Here is a 22,275-nt window from a genome sequence, read left to right as displayed (position 1 = left end):
TTGTTAATCTGCAAATATCTGATAAATTTCAGATAGAACCATTGCAAGTGGGAGATGAGAGTTGTTGCATATCAGTGCACCAATCTACCATTTAACTAGATAGCAAGAAAACAATGTAAACTAAATTTACTGTACTTTGTATTGTTATTATGAAAAGAAAATGACTGCTATATTTTAAAGTGATTGTTTTGGTCATTTTGATACAAAACATAGAAACATAGAAATGAAATGTGTCCTCTGCTTTTAACCCATCAACCTTGGTGAGTAGTGGACAGCCATGAAAGGCGCCCAGGGAGCAGGGTGTGGGGACGGTACCATGCTCAAGAGGACATCAGTGGCATCCCAATGGTTCGGGAACCAGCAGCTCTTCAGTTATGAGTCTGCTTCCTTACCTGCTAGGCCACCACTGCTCCACTTTTAGCATTTTAACAAACCAATTCTGTTAATTAAAAACTGTTTATCTGGGGTGAAGAACTGGAAAAAAAGTTATATCACAGCCACACCTATCATGTTATTGGACAATGCACGATGTGTTTGAAGAGAGTATAACCTTTGAAAATAGTGTAACACATTCACTTTATTGTCTTTAATGACAAGCTGAGTTCATATCCATTGTTAATCCATATGTTATTCTTGCATGCTTCAGATTTGGTTGTAAAACAGGTCAATGTATTGCAGAATGAGCTTTTTTAGCATTTGGCTGTTTGGATTGTGAACAAGGACTCAAGGTTCTTTTTCTGCAAACTACACGTTCGCCTTTAATGTCTCTTGGATCGGACACAGAGCGGACATCAGCTGGAGGCTGATAGCCCAGCTCTGTGGGATCCAGCGGGTCTTTGGAGAGAAGAATGCAGATGGACGGCACTGTCCTGTGTATCGTCATTCTGGACCTCCCATCCTCTTTGTTCTCCCATACTTCACGCACAGTAGTGTACTGAAGTTTGGAGAGCTGGTGCAGCCCTTGTACTTGACGCTTCATTATTTCGGCGCATGTAATGGTCTTGGTGATGGCCCGATCAAGTCCAGTGAAGAGAACCTGAGTCACTCCCACCTGACCATCAGGTTTCACCTGTTCTTGCATTCGGGCCATAGCAAAACCCAAGAGGTTTCGAATCTTGCTTCCCTCCTTCACTCGCATCTCCAGTATTCCTGTGCCCAGTCCTGGAAACGGGCATGGACTGGCTTCTCCTGTGGTACAAACCTTCTTAAAGCCAGTGCGTCCTGGTTTAAGAGTGCTGGAGGGTGGTAGAGTGGTCCATACAGGAGGTCTGGATAGTGGTTCATCCAAATGCGTTGTTCCGGATGATGGACTGTAGATAAAAGAATTTTCTCCTCTAGGAAATGACATAATTGCCCCAGCTGTAGTATAATTATGATTTTGAAATTCCAAATCTCGTTTGATCCCCTTGAACTGTCCTCAGGTGTTCTTTCTGTAGACCTTAATTTAAAACGTAGAGCATAGGCACTGCCTCTATCAGCATGTGATGATATCAAGCTTTCTGTTAATTTCCCAGGTCTTCATTTGCATAATGATGTAATGAGGAGAATGAGACACTAGAAAATTCCTTTTAGAAAAGAGTTCAATGAAGAAAAATAAAATAGTCCTTGTGATCTTAAATGTCCCCCTTTATAATAAAAGCAATTATTTCAAACAAAAAGAGTTTGAGCTCTTTACTGTTCTATAAAGTTGCATGAGATTGGACGTAATCTGGATTAAGAAATACCTCCTCTGAAAGTGAGACAGCATATACTTGTTCATAAAGGTTGCTCCATTGGGATGGTGCAGCACATCGTAAAGGCAAGTTCGAAGTCTTCAGCACACGCAGTCCTCTTCTTCCTTTCCTCTGCTCTTTGCTGTGTAAAAGTTCCACATCGTTCCGGGAAAAACAGAATCCATATGCACTAACCCAAAAAAACAAACTGCGATCTCGCCGTTTTCCCCCTCACATAGCTGTTATGTGGCAGATGCTGCATCCTCGACCACAGATTAGAGAGGAGTGGTTGAGCAATCCAGAGAAATAGTGACTGCGGGGGGCTGGAGGGGTATTGGTGGAACCCCTCTTAAAGAAACAGGCGGCAAAAAAGGGCTTTAAAAAAATGAACGACATTTTAGCACCAAAAAAAAGGCGGTAAACGCGGTAAACACGTCCTCATGGCGTTTGAGGCAGGAGGCCAGTTTAAAATGCACGCTGCCCTTGTCTCTTTGCACACGGCATGGTGAGGTTTAAATGAAAAGTTTGCCAAGCTCAGCAGAAGTGGCGTCTGCACCGTGGGAGAAAGGAGTCCCGGGTTGGCAGTTGAACGTCGGAATGCTGTCCGCTCCGTTCCCGCGGCCCACTGCTGCACTTATCGGCTGGTCTCGGAGCTGTGAAAGCCCGGAGGCAGTCATTTCGCTCTGCGGAGAGGCGCGCATGCCGCTCTGCAGTTCTGCTCCACAAAATTCACAGCTTGTTTCCCAAAGAAAGCAGCACGCACAGCGTGTACGTGGAGCCGGGCTCAACAGAAGGCGAAGCATTTGGGCGACGACAGGAGCACCACAAGACATCATTTCATCATTTTCCAGTCACAACAATCGATTGAACGCGACATAACGCCAGCCTTTTACTTTTCTCTTCTTAAGCGCCATTGGAATTGGATAGTTGCAAAATCTACTGTCTCAGCAAATGGAAAATTCTCCTCCCTTATCCAGTCTGACAGGCTTCAGACATTATTCCACTGTTATCATCTAGTTAGCAGAAGCACAGCCTTTGGCAAGCTCCCATGGACTTCTCTATAAGTTTTATTAATTAAATTAAGCAGAATGAAGTCTCGCTGGAAAGTACAACACACCCCAAGGAAATTAAGTTAATTTAATGGTGGAACGGTTGAAAAGGTTCGGCAGAAGCAGCCATGGAGGAGGGGAGCGTCTTCACACAAAATTCTTATCTACGCCATTGCGTCAAGAAGAATCTGCCTTTTATTTACATCCCCACTTAGGTTCACAACATTACCGCTAATGAATTACAAAGGAATCAGAAACATGCAGCGGTCGCAGAAGGTGAAAGAGGCGAGGGCCACGCCGAGTAACAATATCACCTCGATAGAGGGCGCGCAAAAATGTATAAATCAGCAGCCAGGGGGATTTTTTTTATCCCCTTCAGACGAGGGTTTGATAGGGGCAGGTCAATCTCATGAATCTATTATCCCAGAAAAGATACGTCAGCACAATTTCACGCTGCCTTCCCACTGTCTCTTTGAAATCAACTAATTTCACAGAGATTTAAATAAAAAAGGGAGATAAATGGACGTGTCTTTAAAGCAGCTTCATGGTATTAATACACTGCATGGTGTGAAGTGATTTGAACATTTTTGTGGCACTTTGTGTGTGAGAGAGACAGGGACGTCGAGGGTCGAGAAGCCCTTTAAAGTGCGCTGTTGATAAAGGGACAGTGGGCAGATTTCCAGCGCACGGGCGGGGCAGATGCGGAGGCAGCTGTGGGCGCATGTGGAGAGGTAGTGCACAGCTACGACGAAGCGTTTCCACCTCACAGGAGTCAGACGTTGCCACTGATGCTGATTGGGGACATTTAATCTTCGGGGACTTAAAACAACCTCATTCTTTGCTCAGATTGCTCGGGGACTTGACAAATGTGCACAAAAGCGCAGTCTGGCTAATTTGTGTGCAAGGGCACATGCTTGAATGCAAATACATGTCTACACATACACAAACGCACATTTGTACACTGTACAACAAACATGATAAAAATGAACAGATCAAACAGTTCAGATGTAATGGAAAAATGAATTTTATTTATTAGAAAACTGACAAATTCATAAAAATAGGCTATGTTGAACCATAACCCCTCTAGCTAGCATGAGTAAAACCCTAGCGCCAACACCTTCTTACAAACGTAACAAAACGGCTCCTTTTCCTTGCAGTTCTCCTTTCACTAAAGCCCAGATCGTGCTCACAGTTTCTTGGTGAAATACTGGAAATATTGTTGAACAGAACTGTACCGTCTGCTCTCTAGTAGGAATATGGCAATACAATAATTAAACAGCAAGTCACACAATCCTGTGTACACATGGGATGAAAGTGAATATTGTATTACACTGTATTTACTGTAACTTACACAGCTATTAACATCAGTGTCACTTTATAATACATTGCACCAGCTTATTGAACGGAATGTCATATCCATCACCAGTCCGATTTAGAAACAGCCACATGCATCTTTCTGACACTTGTGCATGGTATTTGTTTGCAGGAGTGCAAAATGGTTCTACTGTTTTGGTGAGAGCCAGAATAAGCACAGAGGTTGGCAAAAAGGACCAACAAACAGTAATATGATTACCTTGCACTTTTCCAAAATAGGCATACAATGATCCAATTAAATGAACGTCTTCAGTGTTCAGGTGGGATGTGATCCAATCACACGGAGGATCTCCCTTTGAACATTAGGCTCCTGGGTGTTAATGTTGGCATCTCCAACTTGACCATCTTCATACCTTTGATAAGTGAAAAAAATTAAGATCGTTGGACTGGCAGTTGATTTTTGTAAATATGGTTTTCTTTGAAATGAACTGCTTACACAAGAAGAACCGTGTACAAATGTGGTCTGAAACTGGACAAACCCATATGTTCCCATGTTTCTGGAGGTCTTTGGATGTTATAACTGAATGAAAAGAAGACAGCGAGGTGCTTTCATCATTACAAAATCACTCTAGCTATTGCAACTAGCAATCCTTTCTTAAGGTATGTTAAAGTGATGTCTGACCTTCACATAGAGCTATGCAGTTCAAATTCCGACTCTGGAGAAATCTAGACTGCGCTGGGCGACTCTGTGACCAAAGAAGAGAAAAGAAATTACTGCCGTGTTTTCTTCTGAGGCTATGGCTGTTCAAATGATGCAACTTTACCTGTGCAATTGTGTTCATACGGTTATAGCGTTGTACAAGCTCTTCTTTGGTTGGCATGTGGTGTTGTCCTTTGCCCATGCCTAAATGCACAGGACGGATGTCATATTTTCGAGGTCAGTCTGAATATCTCTTTAGTTAAAGGACATGCGCTGACCTTGTGCAGTGATACAAATATTCTGACATATAAACTCTATTGCCACATCTCCAGTATCAGCACACCTTAATTACCTTGTTTTTGACAAGCATCTGCTCCCTACCTCACTGCAAGATGTTGCCTAGCAACAATATCAAGCTTCATGTAAAGTTTAGCTGAAGGTCGCTGTGTTACGCGTGACAGTGAATTCTATCCTGCTGTTATGCAACCTTTCACAGGAGCAATAACCCCTTTTAGACACTAATGCACAACCGATTAACGTCATCTGAGAGCAGAGAAAGGATGAATGAGACCCTACCTGAGTATCCAAAGGAGATGCTGGAGATGGGGCTGAGGTAGATGCCCTTTCCATATGCTGCCCCATGCAGCTTGGTTTAGAGAGAATGGGAAAGGGGAAATCATGGGAAGTGAACAAAACATCCAAGGTAACTAAGATCCATTTCATATTCAGAAAAGTGCTGTAATTAGCTGAATGTGTTCATCAGACATCTAATTTTAAAAGCCTGCATCACGCAGCAGTGGAGGCAGAGCAATCATGCTTTCTGAGTGATGTCAACAGAGGTGTAAAAATGTTTTTAATAATCAGATATGGAGCAGATATTTAGCAGACATACCTGCAACTTTGTATATGAGGCATTGACCAGTCCGTTTCTCAGAATTGAGTGCCAGTTTTCTATGTGGGACCCACTAAATCGAAAAAAATGGATTTGTTACATAGAGTAAAGGCTTAGAATAAAAGAATCTGATTGATCTACAGGATCTCAACTACAGCATATGAGTTTTATAAATGCATGTGTGTGCGTGTGCTTATTTTTAAAAAGTTCTCACTGGAAGGCGAAGGTGCTACCATATATCTTCCTTGCTGTGCGGAACCGAGACTCTTTAGCAGGAGGACTGCTGAGCAGGAGGAACTGATGGCTTGTGTGCATGAACTTGAGCTGCTGCTGATCAGACGGGGAAAATGAAAACACCAGACAGATGCATACACAAAATCAAAAGGAGCATACACTACTAGTCAAATGTTTGGACGCACCTACTCTTTGGTGGTTATGCAGTCTAAGATTGAGCCAATGCAAGAATCAGTACAGTTACAGTTAAAAAAGTTGTAGCAGTTATGAATGAACACATGTGGCGTTATGTATTTAACAAAAAGTGGAGACCTGGCCTCCACAGTCACCGGACCTGAACCCAATCCAGATGGTTTGGGGTGAGCTGGACCGCAGAGTGAATGCAAAGGGGCCAACAAGTGCTTAACACCTCTGGGAACTCCTTCAAGACTGTTGGAAAAGCATTTCAGGTGACGACCTCTTGAAGCTCATCGAGAGAATGGCAAGAGTGTGCAAAGCAGTAATCAGAGCAAAGGGCGGCTATTTCATCGTTTTTTGTTAAGTACATAACTCCACATGTGTTCATTCATAGTTTTGATGCCTTCAGTGAGAATCTACCAACATAAATGGTCATGAAAATAAAGAAAACACGTTGAATGAGAAGGTGTCTCCAAACTTAAGGCTTGTACTGTATAATGTAACAAAAACAGAAATGAGTAGGTTCTTCCAAACTTTTGAATAATAGTGTAGATCATTTAAGAAGGTAAATTATCATACCCTTCCAGGGGGCAGCTTGACTATGTGAGACCTGTTGCTGGATATGATCCTGTAATATAACAATGAAACCAAGGATATATACAGCATTAAAATTAATGCTTTTGGCCATTTATATGAATAGAAATCAATCATTAGAGCTAGACCTGCATGGTGCTGCATGTTTAGCAATTGAAACTGACTATTTTTACTGTGAGACCACAAACCCAACTTTATAACCTACTAAAGGTTATTCTTTGTTACCATTGTAGGAGAGGGTGTGCAAGTGGATCCATCTTGTCCATTTGTTTCTTTATCTCAAAATAGGATCCCTGGAAAACACACAGTTAATTAACACTACAAGCTGTTTGGTAGATTGGATTTAAGAGGATTAATATCTGGATAAAGATGCAGAGACTAATTAAAGTTAAATTGCCAATGAATTGTTAAGTGTATATAATCACATGTGTTTGAAATGACACTTTAGTAAGGGAAATACAAGTAAAAATAGTGCTCACTTGTGTCATCTCCCGTATGGACATTACACTATCCAGTGCTTTCTGCAGACGCTCATAGCTCTTCTTCTGTCACACACACAGAAAGCATGAAAAAATGCACTTTTCCATTGAGTTTCAACTGATTTAATCAGAGACATGTAGCGATAAGCACCTTTGGGTTAAATGCCAGACTCTTGGGGTCAGAGGGTCCACCACAGAAGGGTAAGGGTCAAATATAATGCTCTTACGGGCAGACTCCAGGGCAGCTCTGCACATGACCACAAGCAAGTCCACCACCTAACAAGTAATCAGACAACACAATAAGACAATCTAGTCACTTGAAGCAGTTCTCAACACTTCAGTTCTGTCTGTCCTCTCCTTTACTCCTTTGTGCTAATCTAATGAGTGCATGCAGGGCACTGCATGTTTCCATAAGGACTCCTTAACCTGAAACTAAGATCACCGGTCCTCCATCTTCCAAAGACATAAAATCAAGGGTCTAACCCCTGAAGTGTTTTTTTTGGTCTGGTAATGGATACTCTGTGTTGGCAAAAGTATTGAGTTGCCCATTCAAATCACTTAAAACTCCATGGTGAACTGTTATTGGTATTTTAACAAAGTGGAAGCAATTGGTAACAACAGCAACTCAGCCATGAAGTGTTCGGCCACATCAAAATCAGAGGGAGGTCAGTGCATGCTGAGGCATACAAAACACAGACGACAACAACTAAATGCCAACAACAATCCATAGCTACAGACCTCCAATGTTTGTGTGGCTTTTAGATTAGCCCGAGAACCTAGACAGCTTCATGGAATGGGTCTTACAAGTCTTACACCAAGTCCAAGTCTTACAATACAAAGCATTAAACGTGTGTTTAAAAGCATGTGTCTTAATACATTTGGCAACTTGGTGTTTTCAGTCTGCACAGATGTTTAGTTTCATGAAGGATGTCATCCTTCTCCCTTTACTTGTTTCTAACTTGCCGGCAAAAGCAAGGTATGTTTCGGCCACATGCACAATGCTGAACTGACAGCTAGAAAAATAGCTGCGGGCAGTGTCCTTGATCCAGACAGATTAAGGTACGAGCTAAAGAACAGCAAGACTCGCTGAAGAAATGTCAGCCTTTTTGCTCAATAATAGCAAACAAATATTACAAATGAATATTCTCACACAACACAAAGTCATAGAACTGTATTAATTAAACCATAATTAATGATGTATTTGCAAAGCCATGTTGTGGATCATGGGGCCTTTTTGTGAATGTTTTATGCAAGAAGCATTATGGGCAGCTCAATGTTTGGATAAGCTGCATGGGTCAAACATCAGATTTTATTTCATTTTATTTACACTCTTAAGTACAAAACTGAAACCTGCATGAATCTGTGTGGTTTAGAGACGTATGGAAAACAGGAGCCAGTGACCAGTGCATCATGGGCTTTTTGTGTGTGCATGTGGGTGTGTGTGTTACCTCAGCTCCTGTAGCCACATCTTCTGCAGCGCCAGACATCACACCCAAAGTGGTAAAAAGAGAAACACACACAACTCTCTGGTGCATACTGCTGGCTGTGTATGAATATATCAAAACAATAACCACATAAATATACACGTTGACATTATTATTTAAAGACAACGGATGTTTGTCAGTCTTACTTTAAGCATGGAGCAATTCTGAAAAACGTGCTGCTCATCACACACCACGCAGTATTCATTCAGGGTTGGAATCCTTTGTTCAGAGTACTTCATGATCTAGAGGAGGAGGACAGACAGTGATGGAAGTGCATTGCATGTGCATTGCATGTGGAAATGCAATAGGCTTCAGTCGCAGTTCCCAGACTCAGTCACACAGCGCATACTTGCACGAGGAAGCCGTACTCCAGGGTCGGGACGCTTTTGCAGTGAATGAGCGCTTGTGACGAGAAGAAGAGCTCAATCAGCTGCTTGGTGGTGATCTGGACCGTTGATCTGGCTCCAGCACAGCGACGCTCTGAAGACACGGCACAAGCGCTCTCATAAAGGCTCCGCAGTCACAATTGTTGTTGAAAGACAAACGCTTCATCTCGGCTGCTTTGAACCATTTAATTGAGTCTTTTGAAGATGTTTACAATTTCAGTCCTCGCTCAATCTCGCCTCTTTATCCAGCAAGGTACGTTTAAAGGCAAGTGCCCTGTCTAATTAGAGTTCAGAACAGAACCTGAATTCATAAGGTTCTCATGGTTCTCGTGCTTTGTTGGATACACACCTGTCCGTTAGGGGCGTATGTAAACAGCTCTCCCTTGGACTCCTTCATGGCGCAGGGCACAGAACGATTCATGAGGCGTGTCACCCTGAGCTCAGGGGCTCTGAGCTGTCCCTTCACCACAGGGCCCTGGATGAGAGGGACGCAGGGGGACCTGACAGTGGGAACAGTCATAGTGAGATTTACTGCAGATCTACTACGAGATCTGCCATTGATCTTTCTATTGTCATTTGGAGAAATAGCGGATCAGCAGAGATTTCTGAATACATTACTAATGTAATGGAATATGAATGTATACATTCCATTACATACAGATTTTATGTATGCAGAATACATGTTTGAAATGCATGTGTATGACAAACTGTGGCTGTATCATCATTTGTTAATTTTTTTTACAACAGTTTGGTGTGATGAATTTGTATATCAACATGAATATAATTTTTTAATCAACTGCCTCCACATCTGCAGATTACATTTATATAGCTGCAGAAGTATTCTAAATGTATTCTCTTAATTCATGGCCTGAAGACAGATTGTATTGTTGCATGTATTTGTTTCATCCAAACCGTGTACATATATTATCTATATTATGGTAGTAGCCTAGTGGGTAAAACACTCGCCTGTGAACCAGGAGACCCAGGAGACCCAGGTTCAAATCCCACTTACTACCCTGAGTGTCCCTGAGCAAGACACTTAACCTTAAGTTGCTCCAGGGAGACTGTCCCTGTAACTACTGATTGTAAGTCGCTCTGGATAAGGGCGTCTGATAAATGCTGTAAATGTATGTATGTATACATTAGAAAGCACTGTAAAATATGAAAAACAACATATTCAAGAATTAATTTACTTAGCAACTGGAGAGAAGATGCTGAGTCCAGCACGGAATTTTTTGATGGTTCCTCCTGCCTTGAACCAGCTGTGCCTCTTCTTCTGTTGAACCCTCATGAACTCATTACTCAGGTGTTTCCATTGCTGGGATATGAATGTGCTGAGGATCCTGTAAAAATGAAATGAGTGTCACTTTGGTGTATTTGCATGGCATTTATCAAGGCAATTTCAAAATAAATAAATAATGCTTACTTTTTCAGCTGTACTCCCAAGCCAAATCTGTCCTTACTGGAAGTCTGGAAAACCTCTACTGTGGGCTCTGCAGAAAAGAAAAGAATGGGGATCTTGGATGAACAGCTGCGTATCATGATACCTTCAAAACATTCTTCAAGCTTCAAACACTACCTGGTCCATCAAGGTATTGAGAAAGAGAGAAACGCAGGCGCAGAATGATGGGCTCTGTTCTGATGACGTTCCACGCTGAGGCCACCTCCTCCTGGCAGCACAGACACAAACCCTAACAGACTTTCTTACATGTGCCATTCCTATATTCCTAAGGGCTTATTCTAACTAACCGAGAAAAAGAAAACGGGCACGTGTGTCAGCTGTTAATGAACATGGCTTACATCAAGGAAACCGATGTTGATTTGCAGGTCAACATCCACATCGTCGATTGTGCCATACTCTCTGTTGAAGAGAACAAACAACATTCATTTTACCACTGCACAACCCAATCTGCAGCCCACCCTGGGTGGAAATGGGGCTGTACCTGACATACACAGCCCGGTCGGTCATAGATGTCTCTTACAGCCCCGATGTCAGCGTCCAGCTGAGGATGGCGGTATAAGTCCAGTACCACAGTGGCCCTGCATGTTTTTGAATGGGATCCAGATTATTCATACTGATTCACGTGCATTATGAAAACAAATATCATAAAAACTCTGCCTATCAGTCAGGAGAGCAAACCTGCAAAAGTACCTACGAAGTAGGTCTGGGACTGATATGTCATACTTGGAGCCAGTTTCCTGAATGGCTTAACTCGCCCTGATCCACACACACACACACACAGTCACAAAGACAACTGGGGATGAGACCAGCTGCCAGTAAGAATTGCCTGTTTTATCGCTATACGTTGTTCACAGTCTGGCTGGCCGGACCCGATAAGGGTCACCAAGCTCCATGGTGAACTGAGCAGTGCTGGAGAGGGGGGATCAGGTTTCTGAGAGCAGGGGTAGCCATATGCTGGCCCTTACACGCTAATCCCCTTAATAACATGTGAGCCTCATCACGGTGTAAACATAGTAGACCCGGCTGTCTCGATGTAGCTGGTCTGCAACAGTGGGGTGGGACATGGAGCTCAGGGCTTACAGGGATGTAAGATTTCTATTGCAATAAAAGCCTGGGCTCACCTGAATTCCATAGAGAAACTCCCCACAGTCACTGTCTCCATCTGAGTCCTCGTCAGTCCAGGACTGTCCACTGATGCTCTGTAGGTTAGAGAAATCACTTTCGTTCATTCTGTTATTTTTCGATTGTCTGTTTGTTTCTTTTTATATCCTCATTGTGAGTCCATCTGTTTGCCAGGCTAAGCTTGCATTAAGGTGACACAGTGACACAGTCGCACCTCACCAGTCTGACCCGGTTTTTCAGACGTGTGAATGAGAGTGCATCAGTGGCTCTCAACCATGCTGTTTACAGGTACAGGTGTTTGCTCCGAACTGGTCCTGCCACCTCTGCCACCCATTGCAGTTGTGCGTGGCTGGCGCCCGGCAGGATTCGGGGTGACAGCCACCGTGGGTCAGGGAACCAGACCGGCTGTAGGGCCTCAGTCACTCCGCAGCACTCCACTCATTCCCATGGCAACCTGTGCCAGAGCTGTAACAAGGAGAATGCATTTTAACCCCCCGAACCAATGTGTCTTCTGCTCAGCGCTCGCCTTTTTTTTTGTGCATGTGACAAGGTAGGATGCACTTGTAACACAATTCAAAGAGAACTGCAGCTAAACTCTGACCGTTCTGCACCTGTTGGCTGCGCAGGTTGCATCTGACAGCGACAGAAACCAGCAGAAAATGACGCAAAAAAGCCGCTTTCATCACCACAACACGTCCATTTCTTACCCAGTGCTGGGAGGAAGTGTCGCTCCACTCTTTTCTTTTTTGTGTGGCGACAGCTTTTCGTGTCCTCGCTGGAATGTATGCAAACACAGTGACAATGTTGGCTCAGAAAAAGCTGTTCTCCGGAGACATTTTGTCCCCCCCCCCGTCTGCCCTGTCCGTCTCTCTCTCTCTGTGTGCCACTGCACAGCTCCTTGGCTCCTTGTCTGGGTCCGTGTGCCCTTCTTTATCCTGCTCCCAGTTTCCCTCTGCTGCCTGCTTTTTCCCTGACAACACAAGATGGCTTGGGCATGCTCAGTGCGGTCCGCCAGGTCACAAGACCCACAGCTGACAGCAGGCTGATCTAACAGAGGGAGGAGAGGCACCACTCGTTCTGCAAAGATGATCGTGGAGGAGGTCCATGTTGGAGGGGAGGGGGGGGGTTGTGAAGAGATGGTGACACTGTGAATAGGGAGAGCCGTCCCGAATGATTAATGTCACGAGGTGCTTCAAGCACAACCTAATTGTCATTCTCTCTGGGGAAAAGAAAAGAAAAAATCCATAGAACGCGTACTAATTATATATAGCAATATGCCCAGGGATGCAAGGTAAATGTTATTAATAACGGATGAAACGTTCAGGGGTTTGTTGTTGGAGAGAGCGGACATTGTCTGCACGGGGCAGCACACTGACCCTAATCAGTGTTTATCCTGGTTACCAGTCACCTGCTGCTGAGGAGTCTGGCAGCAGATTACAACAGGTCCCAGGTCAGGATGGACCTTCATTCTTCCCCTTATGTTATTACGTCACATATACTGTGACACCCCATTTACAGATTTCGTTGTATGTTTTATCTGCAAAGTATGTTTTATCTGTAATGAAAGATTACGAAGTACGTATTAATATAGAGGTAACAATTTGTTGATCATTAGTTTTTTCTTAGACTAGGACTAAAAACCAGATTCAAGGATAAGATTTCAGACTAAGAATAAAAAGATGTAAACCTGAGGTTAAAATTTAGATTTGGAGATCCACTAGACCAGTGTTTCCCAACCTTTTTTCCCTGAGGCCCCCCTGCCTGTGTCCAAGACAAGCCAGGACCCCCCCAGCCTCAATTCCTTCCCACATAAATACATAAAATGCAATGTACAGCTTTTTAAGACATGCGTGGGTTTAAAATATAATCACCTCCATTTCATCTCATCAGCATCCATTTTCACATCACTCTCGCGATAATTAAAATGCATTACCTGACGACAGTGGCCAAAAATTGCAAATCAAACGAACATTTAATAGTTTCATTCATTTTTAATATCTAATAAAACAAATTTATCAATCAACACAAATCAAATGTAAAGGATAGGTACTATAGACCAGGTTGACACGAGCCCGACTTAAATGAGTACAAAATCAGTTTGGCTCCTGTTTATATGGCATAAAGAATTACACAGCGTTTTGACCATCCTTTTGGGTGCATTTTTATTTTTCATACATTCAATGTTTACAAATGTCTGGGTTTTTGCTGGACCACTGAAGCCAGTTTGCTGTTGTGTGCGCTTAAAAGCATTTTCATAAGCCTTGGTTCATGATTATTATAGGATGGGTGCAAGTGATTGCTGGTGGTATTTATAAATCTCTAAATAAAACCAGGAACCATTCAGTGTGGGTACCTATCCATTCATGGATAGTCTTAGCCCTTCAAAAAATGTAAAGTGTCCATGGAACTGGCCTCATTGTGTTACTCTGAGGCTATTTCCACCTCGGCATCTAGATGGAATGCTATACTGAACCACTGGCACAGAGAGCTAATCTGGTTGGTGCCTCTAGTGGGTTTAGACCATGTCAAATGGGAAGGGGGTTCGGGCAGTCTGGGACCAGTTGTTCTGCTGGAACATGGAACAAACCAAGCTCTGTTACTCTGCAGTTTGTTCAATTATTTAACAGTCCCTGTTTCTCAACATTTAAAGAATAAATAGGCATTTACAGACTAATAACCAAAATAAAACAGAATAATCTAATAACTTTGTTGTCCATATTTGAACAGTGTTTTTTTTATTTGGTCTTTATGTGAGAAGTGCAAAAATGTTCACTCCCCAGTATTGTTGTGGACCTGGTATACCACCAGATGGAGATATTGACTACTAAATTTCTGCAGTAGGGCTTTAGACCAAAACACTCATCATTCATAATCTCTGGTTAGGTCAAGTCAACATAATGCAAGGAATATTTTCTGATCTTTCTATTAAAGTGGAGTGCAACCATGTGCACATGCTGGGATTTCTAATGTGTTGTTTTCAATTTTATTTCCTTTAATGATAATTGAATTTCATCATGTAAAATAAAAGTTTGCATAATGAATCACATTTGGGTAGTAATATAAATCCAGACAAAGGTGCAAGCCAGCCAGCCAGCTGTGTATGCACACTACAAACACCCGGCCGGTGGTGAAAATATCAATGGAACTTGACATGACTGATGACAGGGCAAGGTGAAAACCTCGCTGGAAGAAAAATGCATGCAAAACTGCAAATATTTATTGGACCAGTGTGTGTAAGGCAGAGAGGACAAGCGACATTGTGTCTTCGGTGCTGCTCTGTAGTGCTTTTGGCTCCATTGAAAACAAAGCCAGCAGTGTTGCAAATGAGTGTTGAGGGGTCAGTTATGGTATATGCCCTACAAGCCATGTGCTATATACAATATTCAGGAGAAAAGGGGAGATCTAGTCACCCTAACTTTGCAGCACTATGTTAACTCTACACAACTTACCTATCAACTTAAAGGCATCATATGCAAATAATTTAACACTAAATATAGCAAACTACTGTTTATGGGTAGGAGGCATCAGATTTTGAAATACTTCTCCAATTGAACAAACTGATTTAACAGCTCTGGTGGGGTTGCATTTACGCATATATGGCATTTATGACACATATTTTGCATTTTTGCAACATTACAAGATCACAATAATCTTCACATTTCGAACTACAACAATAAAAAAACACCGGAAAAAAAGATATATAAATAATTAGCCAAGCTGCCAACCCCTGCTGTAGCTAAACCCGTGTCATAACGTCCAGTTCATTCCTTCTATTCTTCTCCTTTTTGGTTATTTTTTCACTTTGATGAAAATAAAGAGCATTTTGCGCTGCTGTCAAAAGATCATTGACGTTCCAGATGCTGTCCAGATGCTTTAGGGACAGTCACACTGCTAAAGGTAAAAAAAAAAAGTGAAAAAAGTAGCTGTTTTTTTAATGTGTTTTTTTCTCATTACAGTAGTTTAAGAAAATATTAGCTTGCTCTTTTAAACAAAGCTATCAAATTAATGCTTATATAAATTGTTTTTTTTTACTTTACAGTAATGCTTCTGACAGCAGGTTTTTTATTCACATTGCTCTGATATAATGCTAAAATATTAGGTGTGACAGATTACTTCAATGTTTTTAAAGCCAAGCTTTAGTGCAGGATCAAACGTAGCCCCTAGGAAGAGTATGTCAAAAAAATGCAAATTATATAAAGTAATGGAAAAGTGGTTTTTCTATGAATGTTTTCACCTAAAACGGAATATGTGAAGCATCCGTAAGGCCAACTGATTTAAGTAAAAACCTTTCTGAGTTTTATATACCGAGATGAGTGAAGGCCATAAACCACATCCACACACATTTTGTGTGTGTTTGTATACGCGTGGCGTGCGTGTGTGTGTGTGTGTGTGTGTGTGTGTGCACTACAGACGTGCGCACGCGTGCACTGCGCTCAGAACGTCAATCAAATATGTCATGACTGAAGAGCGCAAGCTGTAAGTCTCAACCCCAAAATAATATTTCGTAGACACTTGTAAAGTTTCAGTGACATGTTCTCACCCTTCGCAATGATAGTTAAAGCCAGTGTCGCTCTTAAACCACGGTGCAGCAGAAACTGTAGGCACTATTTCAGCCTCGCAAACCGTTGCCTGCGCAGGGATACAGGGTGCTACCAACTAAAAGTAGTACCGGTTAGTTTTTGGGTTAAATTCAGCCAGCGGCGGAGGTTAGTGCGCGCCAGTCCCCACAAGTCTACAGCCCCAGAAGGTAAGTCAAGTTTAAAATGTTAGATGAAAATGTATTGGATCTTTAATAATCTATACCGTTTTCAATGATTATATATGCATTTGTCACACTGTAAAATGTATCATTAAATAGCATAAAATTTCCTTTTGAATACAACATTTTAAATAGTTGTTCATGAATAAAGTTCATTTAATTCGGGCTCTGTCAATATGCACCGTACAGTATGCTCGCAACATATCTCTGCACTAACTTAGAAAGGAGAATGGGCCACATGTCATTTGAGCCTGTCGCGGTCTGAGTTGTGTGGCAGCTGTAAAATGATCTCTGCATTAATACGCCCTGCTTACAGTGGGTGTCAGTAATAGACATTTGTTCCAATGTCACTGAAACAACCTAAGAGTTGATTAAACCAACTGGAGCTGACGTGGTGTAAATGCGTCTCTGCCCGTGTACTGGAATTTGTGTGTGTGAGAGAGGAGTGTGCAGTCATGCACTGAAAAATTCTCATTGTTTTATTCAGTCGGAACTCTGTACAGTAGTGGTGCAGAACGGTGTAAGGTCTGTTGTGAAAGATAAGGGGTGCAGCAGTTTGTGTCGTGAATGAAAGGATGTTTTTAGGCCATTATAACTCAGTGTGGGAAAAAAACTGTTGAATTGGATTAGAAATCTGAATTTAATAAATTTAAATATGTTAATTATTTTTTGAAACCATTAAAAAGAAAACAAGTAATTAATAATATTATTGCAAAAACTATAAATGCTTCAGTCCTGGTGACCTTGTTCAACCAATGTGACCTTTATTTTCTATTCTAATGTTTTAGGACTTCCACAAGTCACTGCTCCCATAATGTCTCAGGCAAAAAATAAGGATAAGGGCTCTGCTATAATGCAGACCCAGCAGATGCATGCTGCCATGGCTGATACCTTCCTGGAGCACATGTGCCTTCTGGACATCGACTCAGAGCCCACTGTATCCCGCAACACAGGAATAATCTGCACCATCGGTCAGTGGATTTTAAAAAAAAAAACACTCACATGAATATCAGAAGGCTTTTTCCACCTGTTATATTCCCGTTTATGCAAATCAACTTCATAAACGTGACCTATCCTGTTACTAACAATAGTGTGTAGACCACAGAGGCATAGCAATATATTGTTTTATCATAATTCAGGTCCTGCTTCCAGATCTGTGGAGATGCTGAAGGAGATGATTAAGGTTGGAATGAACATTGCTCGTATGAACTTCTCTCACGGGACTCATGAGGTAAGCACTTCTGCAGTGTAAGTGTTTCTTACCTTTCTGGCTTCAGTGACTTGATCTCTGGTTTTTAATATCGTCGACACAGAAAGGTCTTAGGCCATCAAGTGATATGTCTGATATTTTAATTACTGCCCAAACAGAGGTCAAGTGGACATGAATGAAAATGATTCAAAGGTGAAATGGTTCAACTTACAGAAAAAAAAGATCTAAAGTTCATATAAAGAACTATTACATGGAATTCATGTATGTTTAATAGTTTGTATATGTTTAATAGTTTGTATATGTTAATAGTTTGTGTATGTTTAATAGTTTGTAAAAATGTGCTTCTGTTCGCATTACCATGACAACTGTTTAAATAATTCCAGTTTAAAGCCACTGGTAAAAAGAGACACATTGTCTCATGTTCTGGTCCGATGTTCAGCCAGACATTTTCCAAAGGGTAAAGGCAACTTGAACTTTGCTTATACTCGCTGTTACTATATTTAGCTAATGTCTGAGGCTTCTTGTGGCCTTGGGAAGCATGTCTGTACGACTAATCATACATTTCAGTTCTATAAAACCATCTACCAGGTTGAGGTAAAGAGAGATATTTATGGTTATGTTAGCAACTAACAAATATTCATGTTTTATTACCGTCTTCTTTAGTGCCAAAAATACTTTAAAGGTTAGGATAAGTAAGGTCAAAGTTCAGAATGAACACAGCAAATGTCAAGCAAGCCAAATGCCTGGTAGCTTATGAAATGTGTTGTACTAATTTTAATATATATATTTTTATTAACCCTTTGTGGAACATTATTTTAAATGATATTAACATCATAAAAATGTGAAGTCATTTGATAATGTGTTGATGATTATGGTTGACAAGACCTGTCAACCATAATGATATATTACTTTTCAACCAAAAAAAACATGACACAATGTGTGTGGAAGGCTGTCACTGTGCTGAATAATACTCATTTTTATCCATTTTGATTCTGCAGTACCATGCTGAAACCATTAAGAATGTACGTGATGCTGCTGAGAGCTTTGTACCTGGAAGCCTTGACTACAGACCTGTGGCCATCGCTCTGGATACCAAGGGCCCTGAAATCAGGACCGGACTTATCAAGGGCGTGAGTGCTTCATCTGTCTTTAAATGTGTTCCTTCAACCAAACCAAATCCTTATATTTGACTTCTGCTCCTCAGAGCGGCACAGAGGAAGTGAAACTTAACAAGGGCCAGATGCTCAAGGTTACTCTAGATGACAAGTTCCAAAACAACTGTGATGAGAAAACCTCTGGCTGGATTACAAGAACATCACCAAGGTTGTGCAAACTGGAAGCAACGTCTACGTTGATGATGGCCTCATTTCACTTAAGGTTAAAGAGATTGGTAAGTTTTACCACCAGATGATGTCTCTTAATGTCTTTTAGGGAAATGTAAGATGTTCATCTAAAGCCACACTCTGCTCTTCTGCTATTTGAAGGCCTCCGTTCTTCAGACGTATCCTCTCTACCAACTCTGTTTAGGTGCTGACTTCCTGAATTGTGAGGTGGAGAATGGTGGCATGCTGGGGAGCAAGAAGGGTGTGAATCTGCCTGGGGCTTCGGTGGACCTGCCCGCCGTGTCTGACAAGGACATCAAGGACCTGCAGTTTGGTGTGGAGCAGGGTGTGGACATGGTGTTTGCCTCCTTCATCCGCAAGGCAGCAGATGTTCATGCCGTCAGGAAGGTGCTTGGAGACAAGGGCAAGGACATCAAAATCATCAGCAAGCTGGAGAACCATGAGGGTGTGCGCAAGTACGTCAGTGCAGCGCTGGACAAGCACAAAATGTTGCAGTCTCAGATGTTCATGGTTTCATGTGACATTTAATGTGTGTCAAATAATCTGTCACTTTCAGCTTTGATGAAATCTTGGAGGCCAGTGATGGCATCATGGTGGCCCGGGGTGACTTGGGTATTGAGATCCCCACAGAGAAGGTCTTCTTGGCTCAGAAGATGATGATCGGCCGATGCAACAGAATAGGCAAGCCCATCACTTGCGCCACACAGGTGAGAGCTGTTGCGACTTCTGCTTCTTCTTCTTCTGCCACGCCGGGCTCTTTCTGATGGAGTGCGTGTCGCAGATGTTGGAGAGCATGGTGAAGAAGCCCCGCCCCACACGTGCTGAGAGCAGCGATGTGGCCAACGCCGTTTTGGACGGGGCCGACTGCATCATGCTGAGTGGGGAGACGGCCAAGGGAGAATACCCGCTGGAGGCTGTGCGCACACAGCATCTGGTGAGGCCTGCCACCTACGGTCTGGCGCTTGATTCGTATTTAACAGGCTTGGTGTTTCGACCGTTACCGGAGTGCAGTTTCATAACAATCTAGCAGTTTGTATTCACAGGGAGAGACAGTGTGATTTCGCTAATGTTGGTGTAATATTGCACTAACGGCTTGTGTTTAACAATTTACCTTCCCTATCTCTCTCACTCTCTCTCTCTCTCTCTCACACACACACACACACTTTCTCGCCGGTTTTGTTGGTGATGTGCTTGGACTGTGGCCTGTTAAGCTGAGGCAGCATGGCTTTGTTGGATGTATTTGAGGACCCCACAGCAGTCATGGTACAACCGTCCGGCCTGCATCACATGGCTGATATCATCCACTTCCTTTTCTTAAAAAGGGGTTCGTATCTTTGAACTTTACTGTATTTGTATGTGAATGCCATAATGGCCTGAATAAAGGATTCCATTTCCCAAACTACGCCTTGCAGGGGGAAGTTAATACTTCTAGATGGCTCCAAATACGTTTTTTTAAAAGCAAGCCATCACCATTGTTGCCAGATTGGTAGAAAGAATATTTGGATTTACTGTTTGCAACAATTAAATGCCCATTCATTTATCCATGTTACTTCATTTAATGGACAATCGGAAAGACTGATTATGATTTCAATTAAATAATGTAAAAGCCTTCAAACCACAATTGTGTATGAAATCAGAATTTGGTTCTCCAAAGCTAGCTGCTTTCTGAAAAAAATCTTAAGGAAGATTGGGGGTAGATGTTATATTGAATATTCAGGCTAACACATTAATTCATAATGTTGGTTGGTTGTATCGTAATTCGTCTAATACAAGTCTGATCGCTGCTCCGCCATGCACACAAGTGTGGGTGTTGATATGAAAGCTGAGATGGCTATTATGTGCAATTTGCAGTGCAATTTGCCGAGCTGTTCTACTCAGGGCTGTAAGTGTAATTACAGTCCTGCTGCTCCACTCTTCCTTGGCACAGATTGCCCGTGAGGCGGAGGCAGCCATGTACCACAGGCAGCTGTTCGAGGAGCTGCGTCGCATCACTCACCTGACTCGCGACCCCTGCGAGTCCATTGCCATTGGTACGGTGGAGACCTCCTTCAAGTGCTGCGCCAGCGCCATCATCGTCCTCACCAAGTCTGGCAGGTAAAGTGAACTGGCAAGTCCACACATGCAAACTGGGCTCACATGGCCCTAGACTCAAATAATTCCACAAATCTATTTTTGCAGTTTGCACAATAAGGCATGTGTGACTTTTCAAAGATGTTTTGCACTTGTAGTAGGTGGTAGTAGCCTAGTGGGTAGCACACTCGCCTGTGAACTGGAAAACACAGGTTCGAATCCCGCTAACTACCATTGTGTCCCTGAGCAAGACACTCAACCCTAAGTTGCTCCAGGGGGGGACTGTCCCCGTAACTACTGATTGTAAGTCGCTCTGGATAAGGGCGTCTGATAAATGCTGTAAATGTAAAATGTAAATGTCATATTGTACACAAGGAGGTTCTTACTGCTGTCACGGTGAGGATCCATGGCTTTTCTTGGCCCATCACCCTGTGCATCAGATACATCCCTTGACCTTTCCAGCCCTGACCCCTGACATTTATAGAGTTAATTTTAACACTTAATTCAGTCCACTTTGAATGCTGCAGTCTTATCAGGGCTACGGATAGGAGTTTAATTAAATAATATTGTTCTGGGTCTTAGTTTAAGTTTATTCTGTGAAATTTTTATGTGATAGATTCCCTCCCCTCAGATGTCATGGGTTTTAACCCCACTGGTGACCTCTTTGAGTCCAGATTTGAAGTTATGAAAATACCGGTATGACCCGTAACCCAGTGTAAGCAGTTTATTTTACTAAAGAGCAAGAATAAATTGGTGGGATCAGCAGAAGTGGTACAGTTGTGCAGTGTAGAGGACAGATGGCCGAGCACCCGCAGCGCGACACATTCATGAAATCTGATATCTGTCCCTGCAGGTCTGCCCCATCTCCTGTCCAAGTACAGGCCCCGCGCCCCCATCTTGGCAGTGACCCGCAACGAACAGGCAGCCCGCCAGTCCCACCTGTACCGTGGCATCTTCCCCATGTTATACACCAAGCCTGCCAATGACGTGTGGGCTGAGGACGTTGACCTGCGTGTCAGCTTTGCCTTGGAGATGGGTAAGTCACCTCAATATTTAATCCTCTTGACCACAAACCCTTGGTTAATTTCAGCATTTTAAATTCAGTGCGTTTTCTATAAATGGTAGCAAAAAGTGAATAAGAATCAGATTAGAATTCAAATCTCTCTTCAATTACAATTTTGTCTCAGTGAGATCTGTTTAATGCCAACTTCCAACTTCCCCGCTGCCTTTCCAGGCAAAGCCCGTAAATTCTTCAAGTCTGGGGATGTGGTCCTGTTGTCACTTGGGC

At 42.5% G+C, this 22,275-nt stretch overlaps 1 protein-coding gene and 2 pseudogenes across 1 annotated transcript; 1 reads left to right on the top strand and 2 right to left on the bottom strand.

Moving 5' to 3' along the window:
* Positions 1-559: 559 nt before the first annotated feature.
* LOC114767382 (ribonuclease P protein subunit p25-like protein) lies at positions 560-1,998 on the bottom strand. Its single transcript, XM_028959116.1, has one exon. It carries the CDS (start codon positions 1,346-1,348, stop codon positions 665-667), a length of 684 nt encoding a protein of 227 aa, XP_028814949.1. The 5' UTR covers positions 1,349-1,998; the 3' UTR covers positions 560-664.
* A 1,769-nt stretch (positions 1,999-3,767) lies between these two features.
* LOC114767216 (protein mono-ADP-ribosyltransferase PARP6-like) lies at positions 3,768-11,712 on the bottom strand (annotated as a pseudogene).
* Positions 11,713-16,138: 4,426 nt separating this feature from the next.
* Positions 16,139-21,030, top strand: LOC114767375 (pyruvate kinase PKM-like; annotated as a pseudogene).
* Positions 21,031-22,275: the final 1,245 nt, after the last annotated feature.

The sequence above is a fragment of the Denticeps clupeoides genome, chromosome 17 (genome assembly GCF_900700375.1).
Source record: "Denticeps clupeoides chromosome 17, fDenClu1.1, whole genome shotgun sequence".
NCBI lineage: Eukaryota > Metazoa > Chordata > Actinopteri > Clupeiformes > Denticipitidae > Denticeps > Denticeps clupeoides.
The sequence above is the reverse complement of the archived record's forward strand: the minus strand, read 5'-3'. Positions and strand labels throughout refer to the sequence as shown.

Excerpts from the sequence above, each read along its gene's own strand:
- LOC114767382 (XM_028959116.1), bottom strand. The coding sequence starts at position 1,348 with ATGTCATTTCCTAGAGGAGAAAATTCTTTTATCTACAGTCCATCATCC.